Source organism: Nicotiana tabacum, chromosome 14 (assembly GCF_000715075.1).
Source record: "Nicotiana tabacum cultivar K326 chromosome 14, ASM71507v2, whole genome shotgun sequence".
NCBI lineage: Eukaryota > Viridiplantae > Streptophyta > Magnoliopsida > Solanales > Solanaceae > Nicotiana > Nicotiana tabacum.
In genome coordinates this window covers 21,282,776-21,306,338 of record NC_134093.1, presented here as the reverse complement: position 1 = coordinate 21,306,338, position 23,563 = coordinate 21,282,776, and the positions used below count along the sequence as shown (strand labels likewise).

Sequence of the window (23,563 nt, the reverse complement as noted above, 5' to 3'; positions counted from 1 at the left end):
GGTTAAATACGTTACATAACAATTAGGCGGGTAAACTATATATATCTGGCTCAACAAATAAATGCCTATATCACTTCCAAGACTGAACAACACTACTATTTCGCTTTGTAAACACACGGGACAAGTTCTAGACATCAAATGCAATACACAGAATAACACACAAACCGCACACACACATGGCACATAACTTACTCAGGATCAGACTCATCAAGACACTCTAGTCAAAGCAGTTAAGCAAATTTAAGATCATACAATTTAAGGTGCTTATACAAGAGTTAAAAACTAAGCCTAAGCGTCACAACCAAATTACTCACCATTCTCAAGGCATAACAAAGTCAAGAGATATTGCTTCAATTCAATTTATCTCACAATGGCTCCTACTCCTAAAAAAAATAAAACTAACTACACCCGGTTCAAACAAAACCTTTGGAAAAGAACTGTGACACAAAGAAAAACCAAGGGGGAATTACTACACTACATACAAAGAAAATCTTTTTGTCCTTTTTCCTTAGACTTAAATCCCTCAAGAAAACTGTCTAGGAGACCCATCGTCGGGAAAAGTCCAATTTTTCTTCAATTTTTTTTATAGCTACTAAAATACTAAAACACTACACAACTACAAAAACAAAAATAAGAAGTTAACATTTTTCTAACATCCTACTACTAATTATCTAGAGAATTCTCCTACCCCCCACTTAAAAGAGTGCAGTGTCTCCAATGCACAAATAAAGCAAAACAATAATGAGGGTGGACAAGAAACTCCCTGAAAGGCCAAAGGCCGAAGCAATAACGGCTCACGGGGTACTTAGACTTCCCCCAGGCATGGTCCTTTGTGTGGTCACCCTACACTTAGTTCTCACCATCTAACTCGCTTTTGTACACTTCCAATGGCTTTGCCTCATATGCTTATAATCCTGCAAAATAAAAACAAACACTACAATAATAATAAGATAAAAAAATAAAAATAAAAGAAAGCAGTAAAGATGGGTTGCCTCCCAACAAGCGCCTTGATTTAACGTCGCGGCACGACACTACTACTCTGCTAAGGCTGGGCGCTTTCTCTTCTTCTTTCTCCCATTAAGTCTAGCCTTTTTACACGCTCTCAGAAGGTCTCATCTTTCATCTCTGGCTCTTTTCTCAATCGTCCTTACACACTCAGCTTGCAACACCACCTCCTCCAACTCAGTTGTCCCATCCGAATCATTACAATTCACATAAGGACTCTGCTTTATCCCCTTCAGTTCTACCACAGTAATCATGCACAAGTCCTCATAATACTTAGGGAGCTTAAGTACCTTGTACACATTAAAAGTGATTTCCTCATCGTCAACTCTCATCTTCAACTTCCCTTCCCTAACATCAATAATCACTCCACCAGTAGCTAAGAATGGTCGCACCAAAATAATGGGTACTTCCTCATCTGCCTCATAATCAAGAACAATAAAATCAGCAGGAAGAATAAACTTTCCCACTCAAACTAACACATATTCAATAATTCCTTCTGGCATAACTAGTGACCTATCTGCTAACTGTAAAGTAATTGTAGTAGATCTAAGCACCCCCAATCCGAGTTGCTTGAACAAAGAGGATGTCATCAAATTTATACTAGCTCCTAAATCATACAGGGTTCCACCAACTTCTTGTTTTCCAAGAGACAGAAGAATTGTTAAACTCCCAGGATCCTTCAACTTATGAGGAAGTTTACTCTGAACTCTAGCACTTCACTCTTCAGTAAGTACAACAGTTTTAAACTCCGTATGTCTTCGCTTGTTTGCCACAATATCTCTGAGATACCTTGCATACTTAGGCACTTCCTGCAAAACTTCCACTAAAGGAAAATTCACATGCACTTGGCTCAAAATATCTAAGAATTTCTTGTACTTAGCATCCTCTTTTTGCTTTTGCAATCTTTATGGAAACGGAGGTAATGGCCTTGTCACAATTACTGGCTCTGATCCTTTGCTCTCTTTCCCATTCTCCTCAACTGGCTTAGGAACTAATTCTCCTTCAGGACTAGCTGTATACTTCTTTTTCTCTGGAACTTCTTCTAATACTCTTTCATTTCTCAAGGTAACCGCATTGACTTGAGCCTTAGTATTAGGCTCAGTATCACTCGGGAGAGCTCCTGCAGGTCTAATATTCTGATTGTTAGCCATTTGCCCAAACTGCCTCTCTAGATTTTTGAATTCTGTGCGCAATTGTTGATTCTCAGCCCTGACTTGTTGATTCTCAACCATAACTTTCTAATTGTCTATCAAGAGCTTTTTCATCATGTCAGTCAAACTCTCATTTGCTTGCAGTGGAGGTTGAGGTGGATGATTGTAATTCGCTTGAGGTCTAATATTCTGATTTCCACCCCAAGAGAAGTTAGGATGATTCCTTCAGTTCAAATTGTATGTGTTACCATATTAATCATGTTGATTCATCGTCCCTCTAGCTTGTTTCCCCACGTAGTAGATTGATTCAGGATTCATGGGACATATATCACTTGTGTGACCTTTATCACATAACTCGCAGTAAGTAGACATTTGTTGCACATATTGCATCTGTTGTACATGGTGCATTGTCATTTTATTCATCTGATTCGCTAATCTTGCTATATCTGCCCTCATTGCTGAGAAATCATCAAGCTCGATCACACCTGCTGCCTTTTGTTTAAGTGCTCTTTGTGGTTCCCCGTCTCCTTGCCAATTATTATCATTAACAGTGAAATTGTTTAGCAGGATCTGGATCTCACTATACGGTCTTGCCATACAACTACCCCCACATGCTGAGTCAAGATTCATCTTTGATGCCTCGTCCAACCCATCAACAAAAGTGTGACCCAACACCTCATCAGTCTTACAATGGTGTGGGCAGTCTCTGAGTAGCTTCTTGTATCTTTCCCAAGCTTGTCGAAGAGTCTCAACATCTCGTTGTTGAAACCCAAGAACCTGGCTCCTCATCGACTTTGTTTTCTTCGTGGGAAAAAACTTGATTAAGAATTTTCTTGCTAGATCATCCCAATTGTGGATTGAGTTCGCGGGCTCCTTTTGTAACCATTCCTTAGCTTCCCCCATCAGTGAAAAGGGAAACAGTGTCAGCCTGACATAGTCCTTGGAAATGTTCAAATAATTGTAAGTGTTTGTAATTTCCAGGAAGTTCTGAATGTGCCTATGCGGGTCTTCATGAGATAGACCCACATATTGCCCTGTGGATTGAATCAGTTGTACCATGTACTGTTTGAGTTCAAAGTGACCCGTTATATCAGGCTTCACAATCGCCTGAGTTATATTAGCCAGATTGGGCCTTGCAACTTCTATCACCGGACGCTCTTCATTACCTGCCATCTCTATTGGCTGTGGTTAAACTACGATGTCCAACTCTCTTTCAATTCTAGTTCTAGCTTCGACTTCCCTCCTCACTCTATGAAGTGTTCGTTCGATTTTAGGATCAAGAGGAAGGAGATTGTTTGCGCTTCTACTCCTCCGCATTCAAGAGAAGAGCATGCGTTATCACAAATAAAGCAAACTAAAAATTAAAACTTGAACAAATAATGAATAAAAGCTTAACTTAACTAAACAATCAATAACTAAGTCCCCGACAACGGCGCCAAAAACTTGTTGGTTCCCCAAGTACACGCAAGTATACGTGATCGTCAAGTAATAAAGTGACTCGAAAGTCGGATTTCAAACCCACAAAGACTTAGATCAATTGTCAACTAAGCAAATTAAAATCAATTAATTGTCCAAGATAATCAAGAGTGAGGTTTTTCTATTAAACTACTATTGCGGAAATTAAACAAGTAACAACTAACTTATCGATAATGCAAATGTGTATGATGAGATTTTACTTCAAATGAGATGAAAATTCTAGGGTTGTGGTTGGTTTATCAGTCCTATTAAGTTCAATAATCACACTCGTTAATCCAGATTATCTATGGTTGCTAATTAACCGGATCATTTATATGAATAGCATGTTCCCACAATACTACTCGCCTGCCCACAATATATCAATCATATATTCCTATGGTATTGAGTCTATCATGAATGAATATAATACGGTATTCAATTAAGCAAGATTGTTAGGTGTATTCCTATCCTAACCGCGAAATCTTCCCTCAAGCCACGGGTTCAGAAACAAGCTCTCTTTAATTCTACTCTAATTTCCCAAGCATAGCATAGATAGTAAGGTGAATTGGTAGCTACAATAATTCACAAGTTAAAACTAGAATTAAAGAAATAACCATAAGATGATAATTTAAATTAACGAAGATGTAATTAATAAACGTTAATAATCATGTCAACCACAACCCTAGAAACAAAGAGCTTAGATACTCATATTCATAGTAATATTTTTCCAAGTATTTTGCATAAACAAATTACAAAGAAAAGATAAAGGAATGAACAACTCGATGATTTTCTTCTCCAAAAGTTGTTCCACGTGATGTTCTTACCTCTGGTCGCAAAAACTCCTCTAAAAATGGTGTTTAATGACTATTTATATATGTAGGAAAAAATCCTAGACGAAATAACCAAGTACAAAACCAAAAAGGAGACAAAATAGGCTTTAAAACCTGGAACACCCTCGCTACAAACCGTGCGGCGCAAGGCAAAACGCGAGCTTCATCTCGCTGTAGCCTGTGCGATGCAAGCTCTGTCGCACGCTTTAATCCTCGCCTCGCCTACTCTAACGTGAGCAAAGTTGCTCGCTACGCCTGTTGCTATTCAATTTTGTTGCCTAACATTTTCAATTCATGTTTTTGTTTCTTTTTTCAATTGTTCTTTTTGTCTTCTTTTGATTTGTCTCTTTTGTCTTCCTTTGTAATGTTAAACTTTAATCCTTATATATCCACTAATTAAATAATCATAACTCCATTCTTGTAGTGTATAAAATACACATAAAATCTCTACTTTGCTCCAATTTCGTCTTCAACGTACCTACACATAAAATAAAACTCAATTAAGCACAAATATAGTATAGTTTAGCATTAAAGCCCCAAAATATAAGGTAAGTAATGCACTAAAAATATATAATTATAGCCAAATATCACTACCTCATACTTAAATGTTGCTCGTCCTCGAGTCAACCAAGAATTCTTCACTCCTGGGCAATACTCTCAGATTTTACAGCTTCTCAACAAAGGAAATGAAGTTGCACCTATGGCTAATGTAGACAAAGCTGACACTGCAGGTACCTATTCTGCCCTGTTGTCCACTCTAGTTGATACTAACTGGATAATAGACACATGTGCCACTGATCATATGGTACACAATATGGCTTTGCTAAATAAGTGTTCTGATATACCTAAAAAGTTCAAAAGTAAAGTACTCTTACCTACTGGTGGTCAAGCCTCTATTACTAAATTAGGAGAGTCCTCAATCTTCCAAGATAGAACAGTTCACAATGTCTTGTATGTTCCTGAATTTAAGTACAATCTGTTGTCTGTTTCCAAAATCACTAAGGATCTAAGTTGGCATTCTTCCCTGACTTCTGTTTATTTCAGGAGCTCTTCGGTGAGAAGGTGATAGGGATTGGTAGAGAAGGGCATGGTCTCTATATTCTACAAGCAAATGGTCTAGCTTCTTCCTCACACCAGCCAATGAATAAAGGGGATAAGTGTATGCACCATTCACTTGTAAATACCATTATTAGTTCAAGTAATAAACCTGGTGGTGATATAATGAATAAGACTTGTGACAATACTCCTTTATGGCATAGAAGATTAGGTCATGCTCCTTTTAGAGTCTTGAAAAATATTGATGGTTTAAAAGTTGTACAATTGAAAGATCATCTATGTACTGTGTGTCCACTTGCCAAACAATCAAGATTACCTTTTATTCTCAGTAATATTTGTTATTTTCATCCTTTTGATCTTGTGCATGTTGATGTTTGGGGTCCCTATAGAGTACCTACGCATGATGGTAAGAGGTATTTTATGACCCTAGTAGATGATTTCTCTAGATATACCTGGATTTTCTTATTGAGTACTAAGGCAGACTCAATTGTTGTTCTGAACGATTTCTTGGTATTAGTTAGAAATCAGTTCTGTTATAATGTAAAATGTTTGAGAACTGATAATGGATCAGAGTTTGTCAACACTAAGATTATTCTCTGTTAAAGGACTTTGGAATAGTTTATCAAAGCTCATGTGTCTACACTCCTCAACAGAATGGTATAGTAGAACGAAGGCATAGGTATATTCTAGACATGTCTCGAGCCTTAAGGTCTTCATCTCTTTGAAGTTTTGGGGTGAGTGTGTTTCTACTGCAGTTTGCTTGATGAATAGGTTGCCTACTGCTCTGCTGAAAGGCAAATCTCCCTTTGAGAAGTTGTTTCTTCGACCACCCTCTTTGCATCATTTGAGAGTGTTTGGTAGCATATGTTATGCTACTAATGTGAGAAAGACAGATAAATTCAGTCCTAGAGCATTTCCTGCAGTTCATCTTAGGTATTCATCTTCCCAAAAAGGCTATCTTATCTATGATCTTTGTACTCATCACTTCTTTGTTAGCAGGGATACTATGTTTAAGGAAGATATCTTTCCTTTTCAACATCTACAATCTGGTCATTCTCCAATCTTCCCAGTTATGCAGCTTTCAGCAGTGGATGCTTCTGTCTCACCTCCTGAAGTTGTGCAGTCCATAGTGGAGATTGAAGCTCCTATATGTGAGATGCCTCCTCCTACTCAGACTACTGATGTACCAAGCATTCCTGCTTCTCCTGCCTCTCCCCATCTCTCAGAAAGTCTTCCAGAGTGTCCAAACCTCCTATTTGGATGCAAGACTATGTAGTGCACATTAAGCAGTCCATCTGTGCCTATCCAATAGCTCAGTATGTGAACTATGATCAATTGTCTTCTGCTTACATGGATTTTGTTGCTGCATATTCTGTTGTTTTTTAGCCCAGGGCATTTGCTGAAGCAAGCAAGGATCCACAGTGGGTGTATGCTATGAAGGCTGAGATCTCAACCTTGGAGGACAATAAGACTTAGTCTATTGTTGATCTACCACCTGATAAGGTTCCCATAGGATGCAAAATGATGTTTAAAGTGAAGTGCAAGTCTACTGGGGAGGTGGAAAGATACAAAGCAAGACTGGTTGCTAAAGGTTATAGTCAACAAGAGGGTCTTGACTACAAATGAGACCTTCTTTCCTGTAGCCAAAATGGTGAATGTCAGAATACTAGTGGCTCTAGCTCCAATCTCTAGTTGGTACATCTTTCAAATGGATGTCCATAATGCCTTTCTACAGGGAGATCTTGTTGAGGATGTCTACATGCAGATTCCAGATGGTTTTTTAAGCCAGGGAGAGTACAAGAAGTCTGTAAGCTTCACAAGTCTTTGTATGGCCTCAAGAAAGCACCTAGGCAATGAAACTTAAAACTGACAGAGGTCTTGACTGATATGGGGTTTGTGCAGTCACACTATGATTATTCTTTGTTTACAAAAAAGAAGAAAAGAGAGGTTGGTCATTGTTCTTGTTTATGTCGATGACCTCTTGGTCACAGGTAGTCACTTAACAACTCGTTCAGTAAGTTAGAAAGGACCTTCAGAACAAGTTCAAGATGAAGGACTTGGGAGAACTGATGTATTTCTTGGGGATTGAATTCTCCAGGTCAGAAAAGGGAATTCACATGTGCCAGAGAAAATATGCCCTTGAACTTGTCTAAAAAACAAGGGTAGCATAAGCTAAACCTGCTGGAACTCTTTTGGAATTCAATCACAAACTCACTTCTATAAAATTTGACAGAGTTGTAAACAATAAGGCAGATGTTGATGATCAACAACTTGAGGATAAAGGTGGTTATCAGAGGATTGTTGGCAGGCTACTATACTTGACTATGACCAGGCCAGACATAACATTTGTTGTTTAAGTACTCAGCCAACATATGCATGCACCAAAGCAATCTCATTTGGTAGCAGCCATGAGAGTGGTCAGATACATCAAGAATGCACCTGGACTTGGACTCTTCATGCCAGCTGCCAGCACTTTGAAGCTAACAGCCTACTGTGATTCAGACTGGGGAACTTGTGTTGAGACACGGAAATCAGTTACTGGCTATTTAGTAAAATTTGGTGATGCCTTAATCTCGTGAAAATCTAAGAAACAAGAAATGTTGTCCAGAAGTTCTGCAGAAGCTGAGTTTAGAAGTATGGCTACTACTGCAACAGAAATTACATGGCTAATAGGTCTATTCAAGGAATTGGGAAGATAGGTACTTGTACCAGTTAGGTTGTTCTGTGATAGTAAAGTTGTCATTCAAATTGCAGCTAATCCTATTTTTCATGAAAGAACAAAACATATAGATATTGATTGTCACTTTGTAAGAGAAAAGATTCAAGAAAGGAAGATTCAGACTCAACACATTGGGACTAAAGAGCAACTTGCTGATCTACTTACAAAGAGCCTGTGCACACTACAACATGACTACCTGATGGACAAGATGAGAATGAAGAACATGTATTCATCCCTCAGCTTGAGGGGGAGTGTAGAAGTTAGTAGTGATACAACTGTCACTTAGCAATGCACAATTGTCAGTTAGGTGTTAAGTTAAGTTAAGTTAAGTAGAGAAGAGTTAATTGAATTAGTTAATATGTCATTGTCAGTTGGTTAGTATATAAAAGAGAAAAGAGTCTGTAAATACACAAAGATTTATTTTCATTTGTCTAAGTACATCAGAGCTTGTCAATGGAGCTGTTTCTCTCTCAATCTTCTCTGAAACTCTCTTTCTCATTCACCATGGCTGAGCTAATCAACAGAGAGGATGTTCCGATAAACTCAAAAAACAACATTCAAGCATATGCAAGCAACATATTTATGTCCATTTTGAAATTTTGAACAAGTTTTAAGTAAAAAATTGACTGATAATCCATTGGAATGCATAATCATGCCCGTGACGTAATAAAATTTCCTCAATATTCCTCTATCACTGAGAATACAAGGGGAAAACATACTTTAATGCTAAAAAAGAGTGTACGAAGCTAAAAAATAGAGGTATGCATTACGTTTTTTTTCCTGCTCGTATCACCAAGGTTTGCCATTACAGTAAAAAAGATGAAAATTTTAAAAAAAGGAAAGCGTGGTCGGCGGAAAACATACTTTAATGCTAAAAAAGGGCGTACGAAGCTACAAAATAGAGGTCTGCATTACGTTTTTTTTCCTGCTCATATTACCAAGGTGCCATTACAGTAAAAAAGATGAAAATTTGAAAAAAGGAAAGCGTGGTCGGCAGGATTCGAACCTGCGCGGGCAAAGCCCACATGATTTCTAGTCATGCCCGATAACCACTCCGGCACGACCACTTGGTGTTCATATATCTTACAATGAATATTATTGAATTAGTATGAACGATTGATTTTTTATTTCCCTTTATCTTCACCAATTCTCTCTTTTCGAGTGTTCGAACTTCTTTCAGTCTTTCAATTTTTGCCATGCTCCACTCATAGAAACTGCCATTTCGGCTTAATTTTCTTGTCTACTTCACTCTACAGTTCAAACCAATTCTTACAACATTTTTTCTTTAACATCTCACGGCTTCTCAGAGTAAAATCTTGGACCTTCCTCAAAAGTATCGTGTATGTGACTCTCATCAGTCTCTGAAGCATTTTGACACAAAAATAAATACTGGGTATTCTCTATTTTCAGTTTTCTTTATCAGTTCCAGCTTAAAGTGACTATCTTTATGCACTTAAAGGCATTTTATTGAAAAAAACTGGTATTAATTTGAAGCTTCTGAACCATGTGTTTTATGGCCCTGAAGCTTTTTGACAGAAAAATAAAACCTGGGTGTTCTCTATTTTCAGTTTTCTTTATTAATTTTAGCTTAAAGTTACAATCTTTATGTACTTCAAGATATTTTCTTGAAAATAATTAGTATTAATTTGAAGATTCTGAACAATGTGTTTGATGATTTGCAGGTATAAATTGGTGTGCTTATTGGTAAGATGGCTTTGACATTCCTTAGAGGGATACAGCTTAACCCTTCTATGTTATACCCATCTTCATATTTTGCAAGAAAACATGGTGTTTTGTATTGTTGTATGAGAAGTGCACAAACACAAACTGCAACCCAAGAAAAAGAACAGCCCAAGTTGAAAGTTTCCACACAAAACCAATCAAAAACAGTTGATAAAATTTTGAAAGATTATGAGGCAGTTATAGGCATAGAAACACATGTTCAACTTTCTACTCTTACTAAGGCCTTTTGTAGCTGCCCTTATAACTACGGTTCTCCACCAAATACCAGTGTTTGTCCTGTTTGTATGGGTTTGCCTGGCGCATTGCCGGTTTTGAACTCAAAGGTGATTGAGTGTGCAGTAAGAGTTGGCCTTGCACTTAATTGTAAACTGTCTTTTAGTTCCAAGTTTGATAGGAAGCAGTATTTTTATCCTGACCTTCCAAAAGGGTATCAAATATCACAGTTTGATATCCCAATTGCGAGTGGCGGATATCTTGATGTGGATCTTCCAGTTGAGTTTGGTGGTGGCCATAGAAAGTTTGGCGTTACCAGGGTGCATATGGAAGAAGATGCAGGGAAGCTGCTTCATACCGACGGTGGGAGTTACTCGCAGGAAAGAACTTCTCCTTACTCATTTAAACATTCTTGTGCTCGTCATCTTCGTTTTCTATTTTCTGCCCCTTTCTTTCAGATAGCATATTCTTGCATTTATCAGATGCATCACATTGTAATGTTTAAGTTCCGTTGATGATTGTTTCAAATTGTGTAACTTATTTGTATATGTGCACGAATGGAGTTAGATTATTTGATCTAATATACTTGTTGCCTCTATTGATAAAGTATTCCTTATGGTTTTAAGATTCACTATGACTCTTAGACGGAAGTTGATTTATTTGGCTTTCTTTTGCAGGTTGACTTAAATAGGGCGGGAGTTCCATTGTTGGAAATCGTCTCTGAGCCAGATATGAGAACTGGTATTGAAGCCGCAGAATATGCTGCAGAATTGCAAAGGTTGGTCAGGTATCTGGGAGTGAGTAACGGAAATATGCAAGAAGGATCACTTCGCTGTGACGTCAATATCTCAGTTCGTCCTATTGGGCAGTTAGAGTTTGGTACAAAGGTTTGCATTATGTGCCTGCCATCTCTTTTGCTTTCCCTTATGCATGGGAAATTCAGATTTAAGATAGCTGTTGATTCAGCATAAGATTGGAAACTTTCTAGTTTGCTTTCCTTTGTGGATGTTTTTTCCATCTTATCTTGTTCTGTCATTCTTCTGGATGGATGGTTAGGTTAGTTTTTGTTAGGATCGGGAACTTGAGTAGTGCGGAATTTAGCCAAACAATGTTATAATGACAATAACAAAGACAATGCAAGTTGATAACAACGACAATTAAAGCATATAAAGAAGACACTAATTTAACGTGGTTCGGTCAGTGTGACCTACGTCCACAAGCGGAGATGAGCAAATTCACTATAGCAACGAGAGTACAAAAGAGCTTACAAAATTAGAGTAAATATTCTAATTAATCCCAAATACCCCCGAGAGAATAACCTCACAAGATCACTCCAAAGAAAGGGGATCACATAAGTGTTTCCCAACACTCAACTCTCTTATAAAATACTCTCAATTACTAAAGGAGGAGAAGAAACAAGAAATGAAGACTCAAGTCTTGTTGGTGTGTTTAGAATCAGCTCAATTTATAGCCAAAAGAATTTAAGTTGCTTGGTATACCATATATAATTGGCCAACAAGGCCTAGAATGAGAGGACATAATATGCCCAACAAGGTCACTAAGGAAAGGCCATGAAGAAGCCAACAAGGCTAATAATCATTGGCCAAAAGTAGGCCACATATATTACAAATCTCCACCTTGGACTAGTTTTGGTTAATATAGAAAACTTACTTCACCTTCTTCGGAAAAAGCCCCAACGGGCAATATCATTCTTCATAAATGCCAATCAAGTTCACGCAAAGCTTGAACTTGACAACTGGAAGAGGTTTCGTAAACATGTCAGCGGGATTGTCTCTAGTGTTGATCTTCTGAACACGGACTTTTCCTTCAGCAATGGTTTCTCGGATGAAGTGATATTTGATATCAATGTGTTTCGTCTTTCATAATACATCTGATCTTTAGTCAAGTGAATGGCACTTTGACTATCACAGAAAATGGTAATACCACTTTGGTGTGAACTGAGTTCAGCAAATAGACCCTTCAACCATAAGGCTTCTTTGATCGCCTCGGTTACTGCCATATATTCTGCTTCGGTAGTAGATAAAGCTACTACATGTTGTAATGTAGCTTTCCAACTGATAGCGCAACCACCAATGCAAAATACGTAGCCTGTCAATGATCTTCCTTTGTCAAGATCACCTGCATAATCCGAGTCTACAAAACCAACCAAAGTGTTAGTATTTTTCCCAGATTCCAAACATATGTTTGAAGTACCTTGCAAGTATCTGGGAATCTATTTCACAGCCTGCCAATGTGCTTTACCAGGGCAAGCCATATACCGGCTTACCACGCTCACTGCTTGTGAAATGTCTGGACGTGTACAAACCATTGCATACATAATACTGCCGACTGCACTGGAATAAGGAACTTGTGCCATGTACCTCTCTTCTTCCTCTGACTGCGGGGACTGAGCAACTGATAATTTAAAATGAGCAGCAAGGAGGGTGCTAACTGGTTTAGCATCTTTCATGCCAAACCTCTCCAAGACTTTCTCCAAGTATTTCTTCTTGGTCAGGATTAACCTGTTGGCTTTTCGATCTCTTTTTATCTCCATGCCAAGGATTTTCTTAGCTACTCCCAAATTTTTCATCTCAAATTCACTTTTCAGCTGACTTTTCAAATTGTGAATTTATGTTAAATCCTTAGCAGCAATGAGCATGTCATCAACATAAAGTAATAAGTACACAAATGAACCATCATTTAACTTCCGGAAGTAAACACAACTATCATACATGCTCCTCGAATAACCATGACCCAACATAAATGAATCAAACCTTTTGTACCATTGTCTTGGAGACTGCTTTAATCCGTACAAGGATTTCTTCAACAAGCAAACATGATTTTCTTTTCCTTCAATTTCAAATCCTTCGGTTTGATGCATGCATATTTGTTCCTCAAGTTCGCCATGCAAGAAAGCTGTCTTAACATCAAGTTGTTTTAATTCCAAATCATATATGGCAACTAAGGCAAGCAAGACACGAATAGAGTTATGTTTAACAACAGGTGAGAAAATATCATTAAAATCAACTCCTTGTACCTGACTATAGCCCTTTGCAACTAATCGTGCTTTATACCTCGCATCTTCAACCCCTGGAATGTCATCTTTTTTCTTGAAGACCCATTTGCAACCAACAATTCTTTTTCCTGACGGCGGTTTCACAAGAGACCAAGTACCATTCTTGTGGAGCGACTCAATTTCTTCATTCATTGCAATCATCCACTTGGCTGAGTCAGCACCAAAAACTGCTTCTGAATATTTTGATGGTTCTCCAATTTCTTCAGTTTCCTGTGTGTAATATATGTGGCCTACTTTTGGCCAATGATTATTATAGCCTGTTTGGCCAAGCTTGAGAAATCAGCTTATTTTGAGAAGTATTTTTTTCAAAAGTGCTTTTGAAAAAAATACTTTTGGAGAGAAGCAGTTTGTGTTTGGCTAATCACTCTGAAAAGCACTTTTGAGCAATAATCTGTATTTGGCCAAGCTTTTCAGAAAGTGCTTTTAAGTATCAAATTACGAATAAGGACATAGAATAGATTTACTTAATAGTTAATATTATAAGTAAATAAATAATCTTAAAAATTTATTATTACATGCAATAATTAAATCTTTTCATTTTATTTAAGTAAAATATGAAAATAAAATTTAAAAGTACTTAATTCTTTTAATATAAGTTAAATATATTAAAAATCATTCAACAAATATAAAAATATTCATCCCTAAAGTCACTATATATTAGAAAGCTATCTTAAAAATAATAAGAAATATTTATACATTAATATCCTAAGTATTAGGTTTAACGGTTATTTTGGTATATAATATATTTTGTTGAGGGTATTTTTGGTAAGAAGAAAAGTCAACTGTTTCTGCTTCTACTTTTGAGAAGAAGCTACTTTTTACGGTTTCTCAGAAATTGCTTCTGCTTCTTCTCAAAAGCACTTTTTTTCCTCAAAAAAGCTTGGCCAAACACCTCAAGTTAGGAAAAAAGTGCTTTTGAGAAAAAAAGCACTTTTGGCCTCTTGAGAAGCTTGGCCAAACAAGCTATTAGCCTTGTTGGCTTCTTTATGGCCTTTCCTTAGTGACCTTGTTGGACATATTATGTCCTCTCATTCTAGGCCTTGTTGGCCAATTGTATACCAAGTAACTCAAATTCCTTTGGCTATAAATTGAGCTGATTCTAAACACACCATCAAGACTTGAGTCTTCATTTCTGGTTTCTTCTCCTCCTTTAGTAATTGAGAGTGTTTTGTAAGAGAGTTAAGTGAGCGTGAAGCGAAGCGTGCACTTTTTTCATGTGAAGCGCAATATAACACATAAATAAAAAAAATTAAATAGGCATAAATGAATGACCAAGAACTCAATAAAAATAACATATTAAGCAAATGTTTCAATTATAAATTAAGAAGTAAATAATAGATACTAAAACTAGATAGTCAATAATCCTCAAAAGTCGTAACATAGTAACATACTAAGCAAATGCAAAACCAAATCACAAAAGGAACTGTTAAAACATGGCATAACAGTGAACAACAGAAAACAGAGCAGTGAACAGTGAACAACAGAAATTTAAAAAAAAAAACAGAGCACAAGCATAAATTAGAAAATAGGGGTGAACAGAGAAATAAGAACTGAAAAAAATAGAAAAGAAGAAAAGAATAGGGGAGAGAAGTTGAACAATGAACAGTGAAATGAGTGAACAGCAGAATTTTTTTTAAAAAAAACAGAGCACAAGCATAAAACAGGGCAGAACTGATAAATAAGAACTGAAAAAAATAGAAAAGAAGAAGAGAAAGAGAAGAAGAGTCGAACAGTGAACAGTGAAGCAGAGAAAATCAGTAGAGGAAGAGAAGAGAAGAAAGAATTAAAGGAGAAGAGGAGAAGAAGAGAAGAAGAGCAGAAGAGAAACTTACCTGAAGAGCAGAAGAGAAAAAGTCGAAGGTTGTAGTCGTCGCTTGCGGCAGAGAAGCAGATGTTTGGAAGAAGTGTGTGGCTTGTGCAAGTGTATTTGCAATTTTTTTTAAGAAAACCCTAGGTAGCCATTGGACCTCGCTTAAGCGAGCTTTTCTGTGCTTTTTTCATCACCTCGCTTCTCGCTTTTTAGGGTGAAGCATGCGCTTATTTATCAATGCCGCGCTTTAGGGCAGAAAGGCGCAGACCCCTCGCCTCGCTTCTGCGCTTTAAGCGAGAAGCGTGCGCTTTTAATAACACTGGACTTGGGAAACACTTGTGTGATCCCCTTTCTTTGGAGTGATCTTGTGAGGTTATTCTCTTGGGGGTATTTGGGATTAATTAGAGTATTTACTCTAATTTTGTATGCTCTTTTGTACTCTTGATGCTATAGTGAATTTGCTCCTTTCCGCTTGTGGATGTAGGTCACACTAACTAACCACGTTAAATTGATGTCTTCTTTATATGCTTTAATTGCCGTTGCTATCAACTTGCATTGTCTTTGTTATTGTCATTATAACATTGTTTGGCTAAATTCCGCACTACCCGAGTTCCCGATCCTAACACTGTGCAACTGAAAAAGCAAATGCAACATAATCTCCAAACCTTAATGGTTGTTTACTTTCTCTTCTTGGTCTATGTTTGGCTATAGAATACTCCTCTTTCTCTTGTTCAACTTCAGGAGTCTGAACTTCAGGAATTTCAGGTTTTGGCTCAACTTCAGGAGTTTCAACTGTATTTTGCCCCAAAGTTGATGAGCTTGGCTCAGAAGGAATGTCAATCTCAACCTCCACCTGCTTCTGTGTACTCTTTCCTTTATCTGTATTACTGTTACAAGAACTAGAAGACTCTTTTCTAGAATGTAACATAGAGGATTCATCAAAGGTTACATCTCTGCTAATTATAAATTTTGGTGTCGTGGGATCAGGATACCATAGTCGGTATCCTTTCACCCCAGATGCATACCCAAGGAAAATGCACTTTTTAGCCGTTGACTCTAATTTTTCATCATTTACGTGCATATATGCAGGGCAACCAAATATCTTTAAATCACAATAATTAGCAGGAGTACCTGACCACATTTCCTCTGGAGTCTTAAAGTTCAAAGGTGCAGAAGGAGCTCGGCTGACAATATAACAAGTTGTAGAGATAGCTTCTGCCCAAAAGGCGTTTGTCAGCCCAGCATTTGAAATCATGCAACGAGCCCTTTCCAAAAGAGTTTTATTCATCCTTTCTGCCACACCATTTTGCTGAGATGTCATTCTCACAGTACGATGTCGAGCAATTCCTTCATTCTTGCAAAATTTGTTGAATTCATCATTACAAAATTCCAAGCCATTTGTTCTAAGCCGCTTAATCTGTTTTCCTGTTTGCTTCTCAATCAAAATTTTTCATTGTTTGAAATTTAAGAAAACATCATTTTTATTTTTCAGGAAATAAACCCAAACTTTTCTTGAATAATTATCAATGAAAGTTAACATATACTTGGCACCACCTTTTGATGGGGTACGTGAAAGACCCCAAAGATCTGAATGAATGTAATCCAAAGTACCTTTTGTTCTATGAATCGCTGGAGATTTGAAGCTGACTCTTTTTTGCTTCCCGAACACAACGTTCACAGAACTCCATATTTCCGGTACTTTGGCCACATAAGAGACTTCTTTTGCTGAGGATGGAAAGACCTTTTCCACTCGTATGCCCCAATCGCATATGCCACAATTTGGTGATGTCAAAATTTTGATTTATTTGATGTTGAAACTGCAGCAGCACCTGTAACAGTAGATCCCAATAGAGTATACAACGTACCAGATCTGCGTGCTTTCATGGTCACAAGAGCACCATGAGAAACTTTCAAAACTCCACCTTCACATGTGTACTTGCACCCAAGAGATTCTAATGTACCCAAAGAGATGATATTTTTCTTCAGGTGGGGAACATGTCTAACATCGGTGAGAGTTTTCACCACACTATCGTGCATTTTGATTCGGACTGTACCTTTTCCAATAACTTTGCAGGCAGCATTATTTCCCATCAAGACAACTCCACTTCCAATAGATTCATATGTAGTAAATAAATCCTGATTGGGACACATATGATAAGAACAACCCGAATCTAAAATCCACTCATTGTTAGATTTGAAACTATTATTAGTTGCCAAAAAAATAGTTCCCTCAGTCTCATCAGCAGCTACACTTGCTTCGGCAGTGTCAATATTTTTGTGTTCATTTTTCTTTTCTTTATGCTTTTCTTTATTTTTCAGTTTAAAGCATTCAGAAATAATATGACCATTCTTATGACAATATTTGCACATGACATTTTTGTATCTGGATTTTGACCTTGATTTAGATCTCTCACTACTTGAATCTTTTTTATTGGATCTACCTCTTATGAAAAAGCCTTCCCCTTGGTTCCCGCTAGTTTCCCCAGTAATATCTCTATCTATTTGTTCTTTTGATTTCAAAATAGATTTGATATCTTTATAAGAGATATTATCCTTTCCATAAAGCATAGTATTTCTTATATGTTTAAACGATTGGGGTAAGGAAACAAGCAATAACATAGCTTGATCCTGATCTTTGATTTCAGCATCTATGTTACTTAAATCCATAAGAAGAGAATCAAAAGTATCAAGATGTGTAAGTATAGAGGTACCTTCAGCCATACGAAAAGTGTAGAGTTTTTGCTTTAGGTAAAGTCTGTTTTCTACTGTTCTTTTCATATATAGGGTTTTCAGCTTTTCCCATATGCCTTTGGCTGAGCTTTCTGCTGCAACTTCACGCAAAACTTCATTTGAGAGATTTAAAATAATACCTGCTTTTGCCTTTTTGTCTATGACGGCAAACTTCTCGTCCGTCATTTTATCCGACTTCTTCTCATTTACTTGCAGTGCCAAATCTAAGCCATCCTGAATTATGGTAGCTTCCATCGTTAATTGCCACATTCCGAAGTTTGCACTTCGGTTAAATTTCTCAACATAAGACTTTGTTAGAGTCATTTTGGCTATTTAAACTAACCTGGTTAGATCCGGCTCTAATACCAATTTGTTAGGATCGGGAACTCAATTATAATGACAATAACAAAGACAATGCAAGTTGATAACAACGACAATTAAAGCGTATAAAGAAGACACCAATTTAATGTGGTTCGGTCAGTGTGACCTACGTCCACAAGCGGAGATGAGCAAATTTACTATAGCAACAAGAGTACAAAAGAGCTTACAAAATTAGAGTAAATATTCTAATTAATACCAAATACCCCCGAGACAATAACCTCACAAGATCACTCTAAAGAAAGGGGATCACACAAGTGTTTCCCAACACTCAACTCTCTTACAAAATACTCTCAATTACTAAAGGAGGAGAAGAAACCAGAAATGAAGACTCAAGTCTTGTTGGTGTGTTTAGAATCAGCTCAATTTATAGCCAAAGGAATTTGAGTTGCTTGGTATACAAGGCCTAGAATGAGAGAACATAATATGTCCAACAAGGTCATTAAGGAAAGGCCATGAAAAAGCTAACAAGGCTAATAATCATTGGCCAAAAGTAGGCCACATATATTACAGTTTTGTGTTTTAAGTGAAACATTGGCTCCAATTCCGTTATTCATCTATGCACCACAAAAAATGGTCCTCTCTATAATCAGTTAAATGGACAACTTGATTTAGCCACAGCTGCAAGTTCAGTTTCGCCATTTATGAAATTCTTGCTTTAACATCAAACTTAGTAAGGAACTGTACTTGTCATTTGAATGTGGACATGGTTTTGGATAGGTCCCAGAGGAGACTAGATTTGCATGCCAACTTTAGTAAACCTGAATTTTATATTCTGATAAACTTAATTTCAGCTTCATTTGGTGGAAACCACCTTTGTTGGAGAAAATTGAAACTGGAGACATGTTTATCAAATAATTCTTTTTTTCTCTTAATCCCTCAAACTACATATTGAATGCCATTCAGTAAATGGCTAGTTAATCCAATGTAACTGTTGCTAGAGTGACGGGAATTTCCCCATTTTTGCAACTTTCATATCAATAACATGGATTCTTCTGCCTTATGGGCCGTGTTTCTGCTTCATCTGGCATTATTTTTTTACTGTTGCTTTTCTATGTTTTGGAAATTCTCCGCATTAACTTAAGTGAGCATTGTATATGATGAACTGATATTTCATCTCACGTCAGGTGGAAATTAAAAACTTGAACTCCTTCTCATCGGTGAGTAGGGCCATTGATTATGAAATTTCAAGACAGGTGCTTCTACATAGCCAAGGCCAGGTTGATCAAATTGTACAGGAAACTCGACTATGGGAGGAAGGTGCTCAGGTATGCGACTGTTAGTTTCATGCTACTGCAGTATGTCAGATTAATTTACTCAAGTCTTTCCATGGAAAACTTATATGCTTAACTTTCTCATACTTTTAGAAAACAGTAACAATGCGGAAAAAGGAAGGACTTGCTGACTATCGTTATTTCCCTGAACCTGATCTTCCTGGAGTTACTCTCACCGAGGAGTATGTGGACAATATCCGTGAGTCATTGCCTGAAGTTCCGGAAGCTAAGCGTCGGAGGTACGAGAACATGGGCCTAAGCATGCAAGATGTCTTGTTTCTCGCCAATGACATGAATGTAAGTGCTGCTCATCTTCAGGTTCTGATTATACTGGCCTTATTGACATGTTGACCCTCCATTGCTGTAATCTATCAAGCTGATGTTATTTAGTACGGGCTTAACCTGTGCATGAATTGCTTCCTTCCGGAGATTTAGTTTGCTGTTTTAAATCCTTAAGCAGCTACCGGGAAGCATTATTTGACTTTTATGTATATGTAAGGCCATTTAGCAGTACGGCCCCTGGACATGTCTACCTCCCTTCCCCCTTCTCTTCCGATGGCCCAATGAGACCAACCCCTCCCCCCTTTCACCCCCCACCCCCGGGGTGGGGGGTGGGGGGAGTTTGTGGAAACTTGAATAAGTAAAGTTTTGCATGCATGGATTTCCCAATTTAGTTTTTTTTCAAGGATGTCCTGAAGCATGAGATGCCTTCATCATCCTGCTCTTAAAATTCTTGAACTGTTAACTTTCAAAACCATGTTTCTTTTCCAGCCTTTTCAATTATTTCTTTGTTGAAATGTTCAAAATCCACTAATAATTGAATGTTTCAGACTGCAGAATTTTTTGATGCAACAATTGCAGCTGGTGCTGATGTAAAGCTTGCTGCCAATTGGATTATGTGTGATATTGCTGCATATATGAAAAATGAAAAAGTGACTATCAATGAGATTAAACTTACCCCTCAAGAACTTGGGGAGCTCATAGCTTCCATTAAAGATGGGACTATCAGTGGAAAGATTGGGAAGGAGGTAATTACACTGTGCGCATATATATATATATATATATATATATATATATATATATATATATATATATAAGGATTTTGGGTGCTGATATATCATTTTTTTAATGGTCGAAAGTCATACTTAATGATTTATGTGTACATTGTTAAGTAGAAATTTAATATTGTTGATCTTCCTCACCATTTAAAATATTTTTGGGTGTGCTGAGATTGGGGGTTTGTCGAGTTACAAGTTGTTAGCTTCTGAAGTTAGCATTAATTCTCCTCGTTCCTGATTTCTTCTGGAAATCACAGACGTTCAATTGATTGTAGTTGCCTTTGAGTACCCAGGATTTGGTATATTGTTTCCTTTTTGGTGTCGATGCTTCTAACTGCAGCATCTTAGAAACAGGGTAGTTAAAGATGGAACATATATATCAGGAATTAAACATATACCTTTTATCAGACAGTCAGGAGTGATAAGATTTGCTATAGAGGCCAATTAAAAGAGTCTCAGCGATGGCAGCAATGTAACCCTTTGTAGTGAACTGAACTTTGCGATAATAATTAACTATTGTTTGAGCGTGAGAAATCAGCTTTACTATTCGAGAATCGTACTGGCATAATTAGTGTGTCATGAAAGTTATTTCGAAAATACATGTGCATAGAAGAGAAGGGAAGAGTATACTTGTGCATTATGAGTAGCATTCGTTATAACTGCTTAAATATATGCCAGTGGACCGCTTTCTTCACTGGCTTTACTTGGATCCACTCTGTTCAATTAGCATGTTTCTGTTTGATCAGTTGTCATTGAACTTTACAGATTTTATTTGAGCTAATGGCCAAGGGTGGAACTGTCAAGGGACTGATAAAAGAAAAGGATTTGGTTCAGGTAAGCTGGCTTGCAATATTGCAAGGACTCTAGTTTATTCCTCTTGTTTCGAATCAATATAAGTCAAATGTCTTTGCTGTTCCGTTGAAGAGCTGTTAAATTATCTATAGAAATGGGTTCTTTTAAATTTCTAAACCATATAATTATCACCTTTCATCATTTACTACGTCTAGTTATCCTCATTCTGATAGGTAGAGTTAAAGTCATAGACCATATTACCTGACTTGTAGTCGTTTAGAGATCCTTTGATTAAAAATGAGGAAGCTGATCATGACACAACTACAACTAAAGATACTTGAGGAGGAATATACACCTCAAATAGACATCCAGCCAACTTCAGATTGCCAGAAGATTATGTTAACTAGGTTGATGCTTAGTGTTACTTCCAAGGCTTAACGATTTGCATAACAAAACCCTATTTATAACAAGTTGAGATGAAAATTGAGGTATTATTATGGTATAAGCTTTAAAAACCTAATGACTAAATTATTATTATCCCAGCTTTGTAAAAGCCTCAGCACAACTCTGTTAGTTTGACTGTAAGAACTTTGTGCAAAATCTACTTTAATTGGCATTGATAATTGCCAAAATTATCTTCTGAAGCGTGTCGAGCTGTGTGTGCATGTTTTTCGATTACACTGCCTTGAATAGGGATTTCTACCATGAGCTATCTTGTCCGGAAACAAATCTTGACCGAAGTGAACTATCTATAATTCAGACTGACTGTCCTTGTGGTAATGTTTTTGAAGTTATTTGATCTAAAGAAGTGTTTGTTGTTGTCGATTTACATGACTGGCAATTGGAAACTAGTTAGGCAACTTGCATACACGTTATGAAAGGAATCTGATGTACTTTTCTATTTTTGAATAAACAGATTGTTGACACTGCGGAGATTGAGAAAATGGTAGATAAGGTGATTGCAGATAATCCAAAGCAGCTAGAACAATACCGTGGTGGTAAAACTAAATTGCAAGGTTTTTTTGCTGGCCAGGTATGTTTTCCTTTAGTTCTCCTTGAAATTTATTGTTTTGACATCAAGCTGACTAATATTTTTTTCCACATTTGTGATCACTAGGTGATGAAGGAATCGAAAGGCAAAGCAAATCCAAAACTTTTGAACAAAATCCTTTTAGAAAAATTAAATGCTACAAGCTGATGTTGGCTGTTGTCTGATCACGTACGAGCTCTGTTTAGTTCTTTCTTTTCCTGGTCAATATATGCAGTACTAGACCTTTGCTTCCCTCTCTTATCATATTGCTCATGTTCCATATGATGTGATTTCAGTGATTGGCTATTGATGCAGAAGCTGCATATTAAGTGGTCATCATCTTGGTATCTCCCAATTACAATTGTAAGTACCCGAAATGTGCTTCTAGATCGTTTGCTGTCGTCTGCACTGAGGAAGACAAATTTAGCAGAGTTAGGGTGGGTCATTACTTTCGAGATTTTTTTGAACTAGTTCTTAATAAGTACAACCTTGGTATAATTTCAAACTGCCAAGCTTCTGATTTATGTACTATCATCTGGAGGGAATAAGCTACTTGTTAATGCAATTGTAGCTGCTTACTTTCTTCCTTAAAGTGTAATTAAAGTATGCAGTTTTTTATGGATTCAACGTCATTTCCATATTTCTGTTGATGAAGCTATTGTTCTAGATATTTTTTTTTCCTTTAAATATGCGTGATGAGATTGAGAAGCTAACGTTAAGGTTTGCAGTTTCTACTCTGGTACTGTTTGAAAGTCATGTTGAGTTATATAACGAATTTACAGTCCTTGCTTGTTGCCCCTAGCTATTATATGAGAGTTGATCTAAGCTAGCGAATTTCAAGAATCTAATTTAGTCGGGCCAATGAATTTCCGAAACTAGATGCATGAGCATAAAAAGATCTTGAGAACCCAATTTGCTTCTAAGAAAACATGATTAAGATAAAAAAGATGCAAACAAAGTTCTTCAAATAGTCGAGAATTTGCAAGTTGTGGTTGTAGCCAAGCTTTCCTGAAGGCTTAACTTTCAAAACTGGGACAATCACTTGTAGGATGCATCTAATACATAGCGAAATATTATCTCTTAATAATAAGTTAATGACGTATTTTTCCTTTTCTTCCCCCCATAATTTTTATTCTTCAAATAAACTATTAAAATTCTAATTAAGTATAGTATATTTTATCGTAAACAGAACAAGTTGTATGTATGTATATATGGAGAACATAGAAGGTCAAAAGTTTGTTAC

General features: G+C 37.0%; 2 protein-coding genes, 1 long non-coding RNA gene and 1 other non-coding gene across 4 annotated transcripts; 3 read left to right on the top strand and 1 right to left on the bottom strand.

Annotated features, from left to right (window-relative positions):
* Nucleotides 1–5,141: 5,141 nt before the first annotated feature.
* On the top strand, nt 5,142–6,973 carry LOC142168841 (uncharacterized). The gene is made up of 4 exons (XM_075230002.1): nt 5,142–5,246; nt 5,486–5,910; nt 6,269–6,769; nt 6,889–6,973. Exons 1-4 carry the CDS (start codon nt 5,142–5,144, stop codon nt 6,971–6,973), a joined length of 1,116 nt encoding a protein of 371 aa, XP_075086103.1.
* Nucleotides 6,974–9,201: 2,228 nt separating this feature from the next.
* TRNAS-AGA (transfer RNA serine (anticodon AGA)) lies at nt 9,202–9,283 on the bottom strand. Its single transcript has one exon. It is a non-coding gene; the product is annotated as a tRNA-Ser (tRNA).
* A 92-nt stretch (nt 9,284–9,375) lies between these two features.
* On the top strand, nt 9,376–22,947 carry LOC107806846 (glutamyl-tRNA(Gln) amidotransferase subunit B, chloroplastic/mitochondrial-like). The gene is made up of 10 exons (XM_075229402.1): nt 9,376–9,609; nt 9,899–10,553; nt 10,851–11,059; nt 19,294–19,434; nt 19,534–19,737; nt 20,271–20,468; nt 21,264–21,332; nt 22,207–22,323; nt 22,408–22,509; nt 22,617–22,947. The coding sequence occupies exons 2-9, from the start codon at nt 9,926–9,928 to the stop codon at nt 22,486–22,488; spliced, it is 1,647 nt and encodes a 548-aa protein (XP_075085503.1). The 5' UTR covers nt 9,376–9,609; nt 9,899–9,925; the 3' UTR covers nt 22,489–22,509; nt 22,617–22,947.
* LOC142168699 (uncharacterized) lies at nt 16,255–17,048 on the top strand. Its single transcript, XR_012698568.1, has 2 exons — nt 16,255–16,386; nt 16,882–17,048. It is a non-coding gene; the product is annotated as an uncharacterized LOC142168699 (long non-coding RNA).
* Nucleotides 22,948–23,563: the final 616 nt, after the last annotated feature.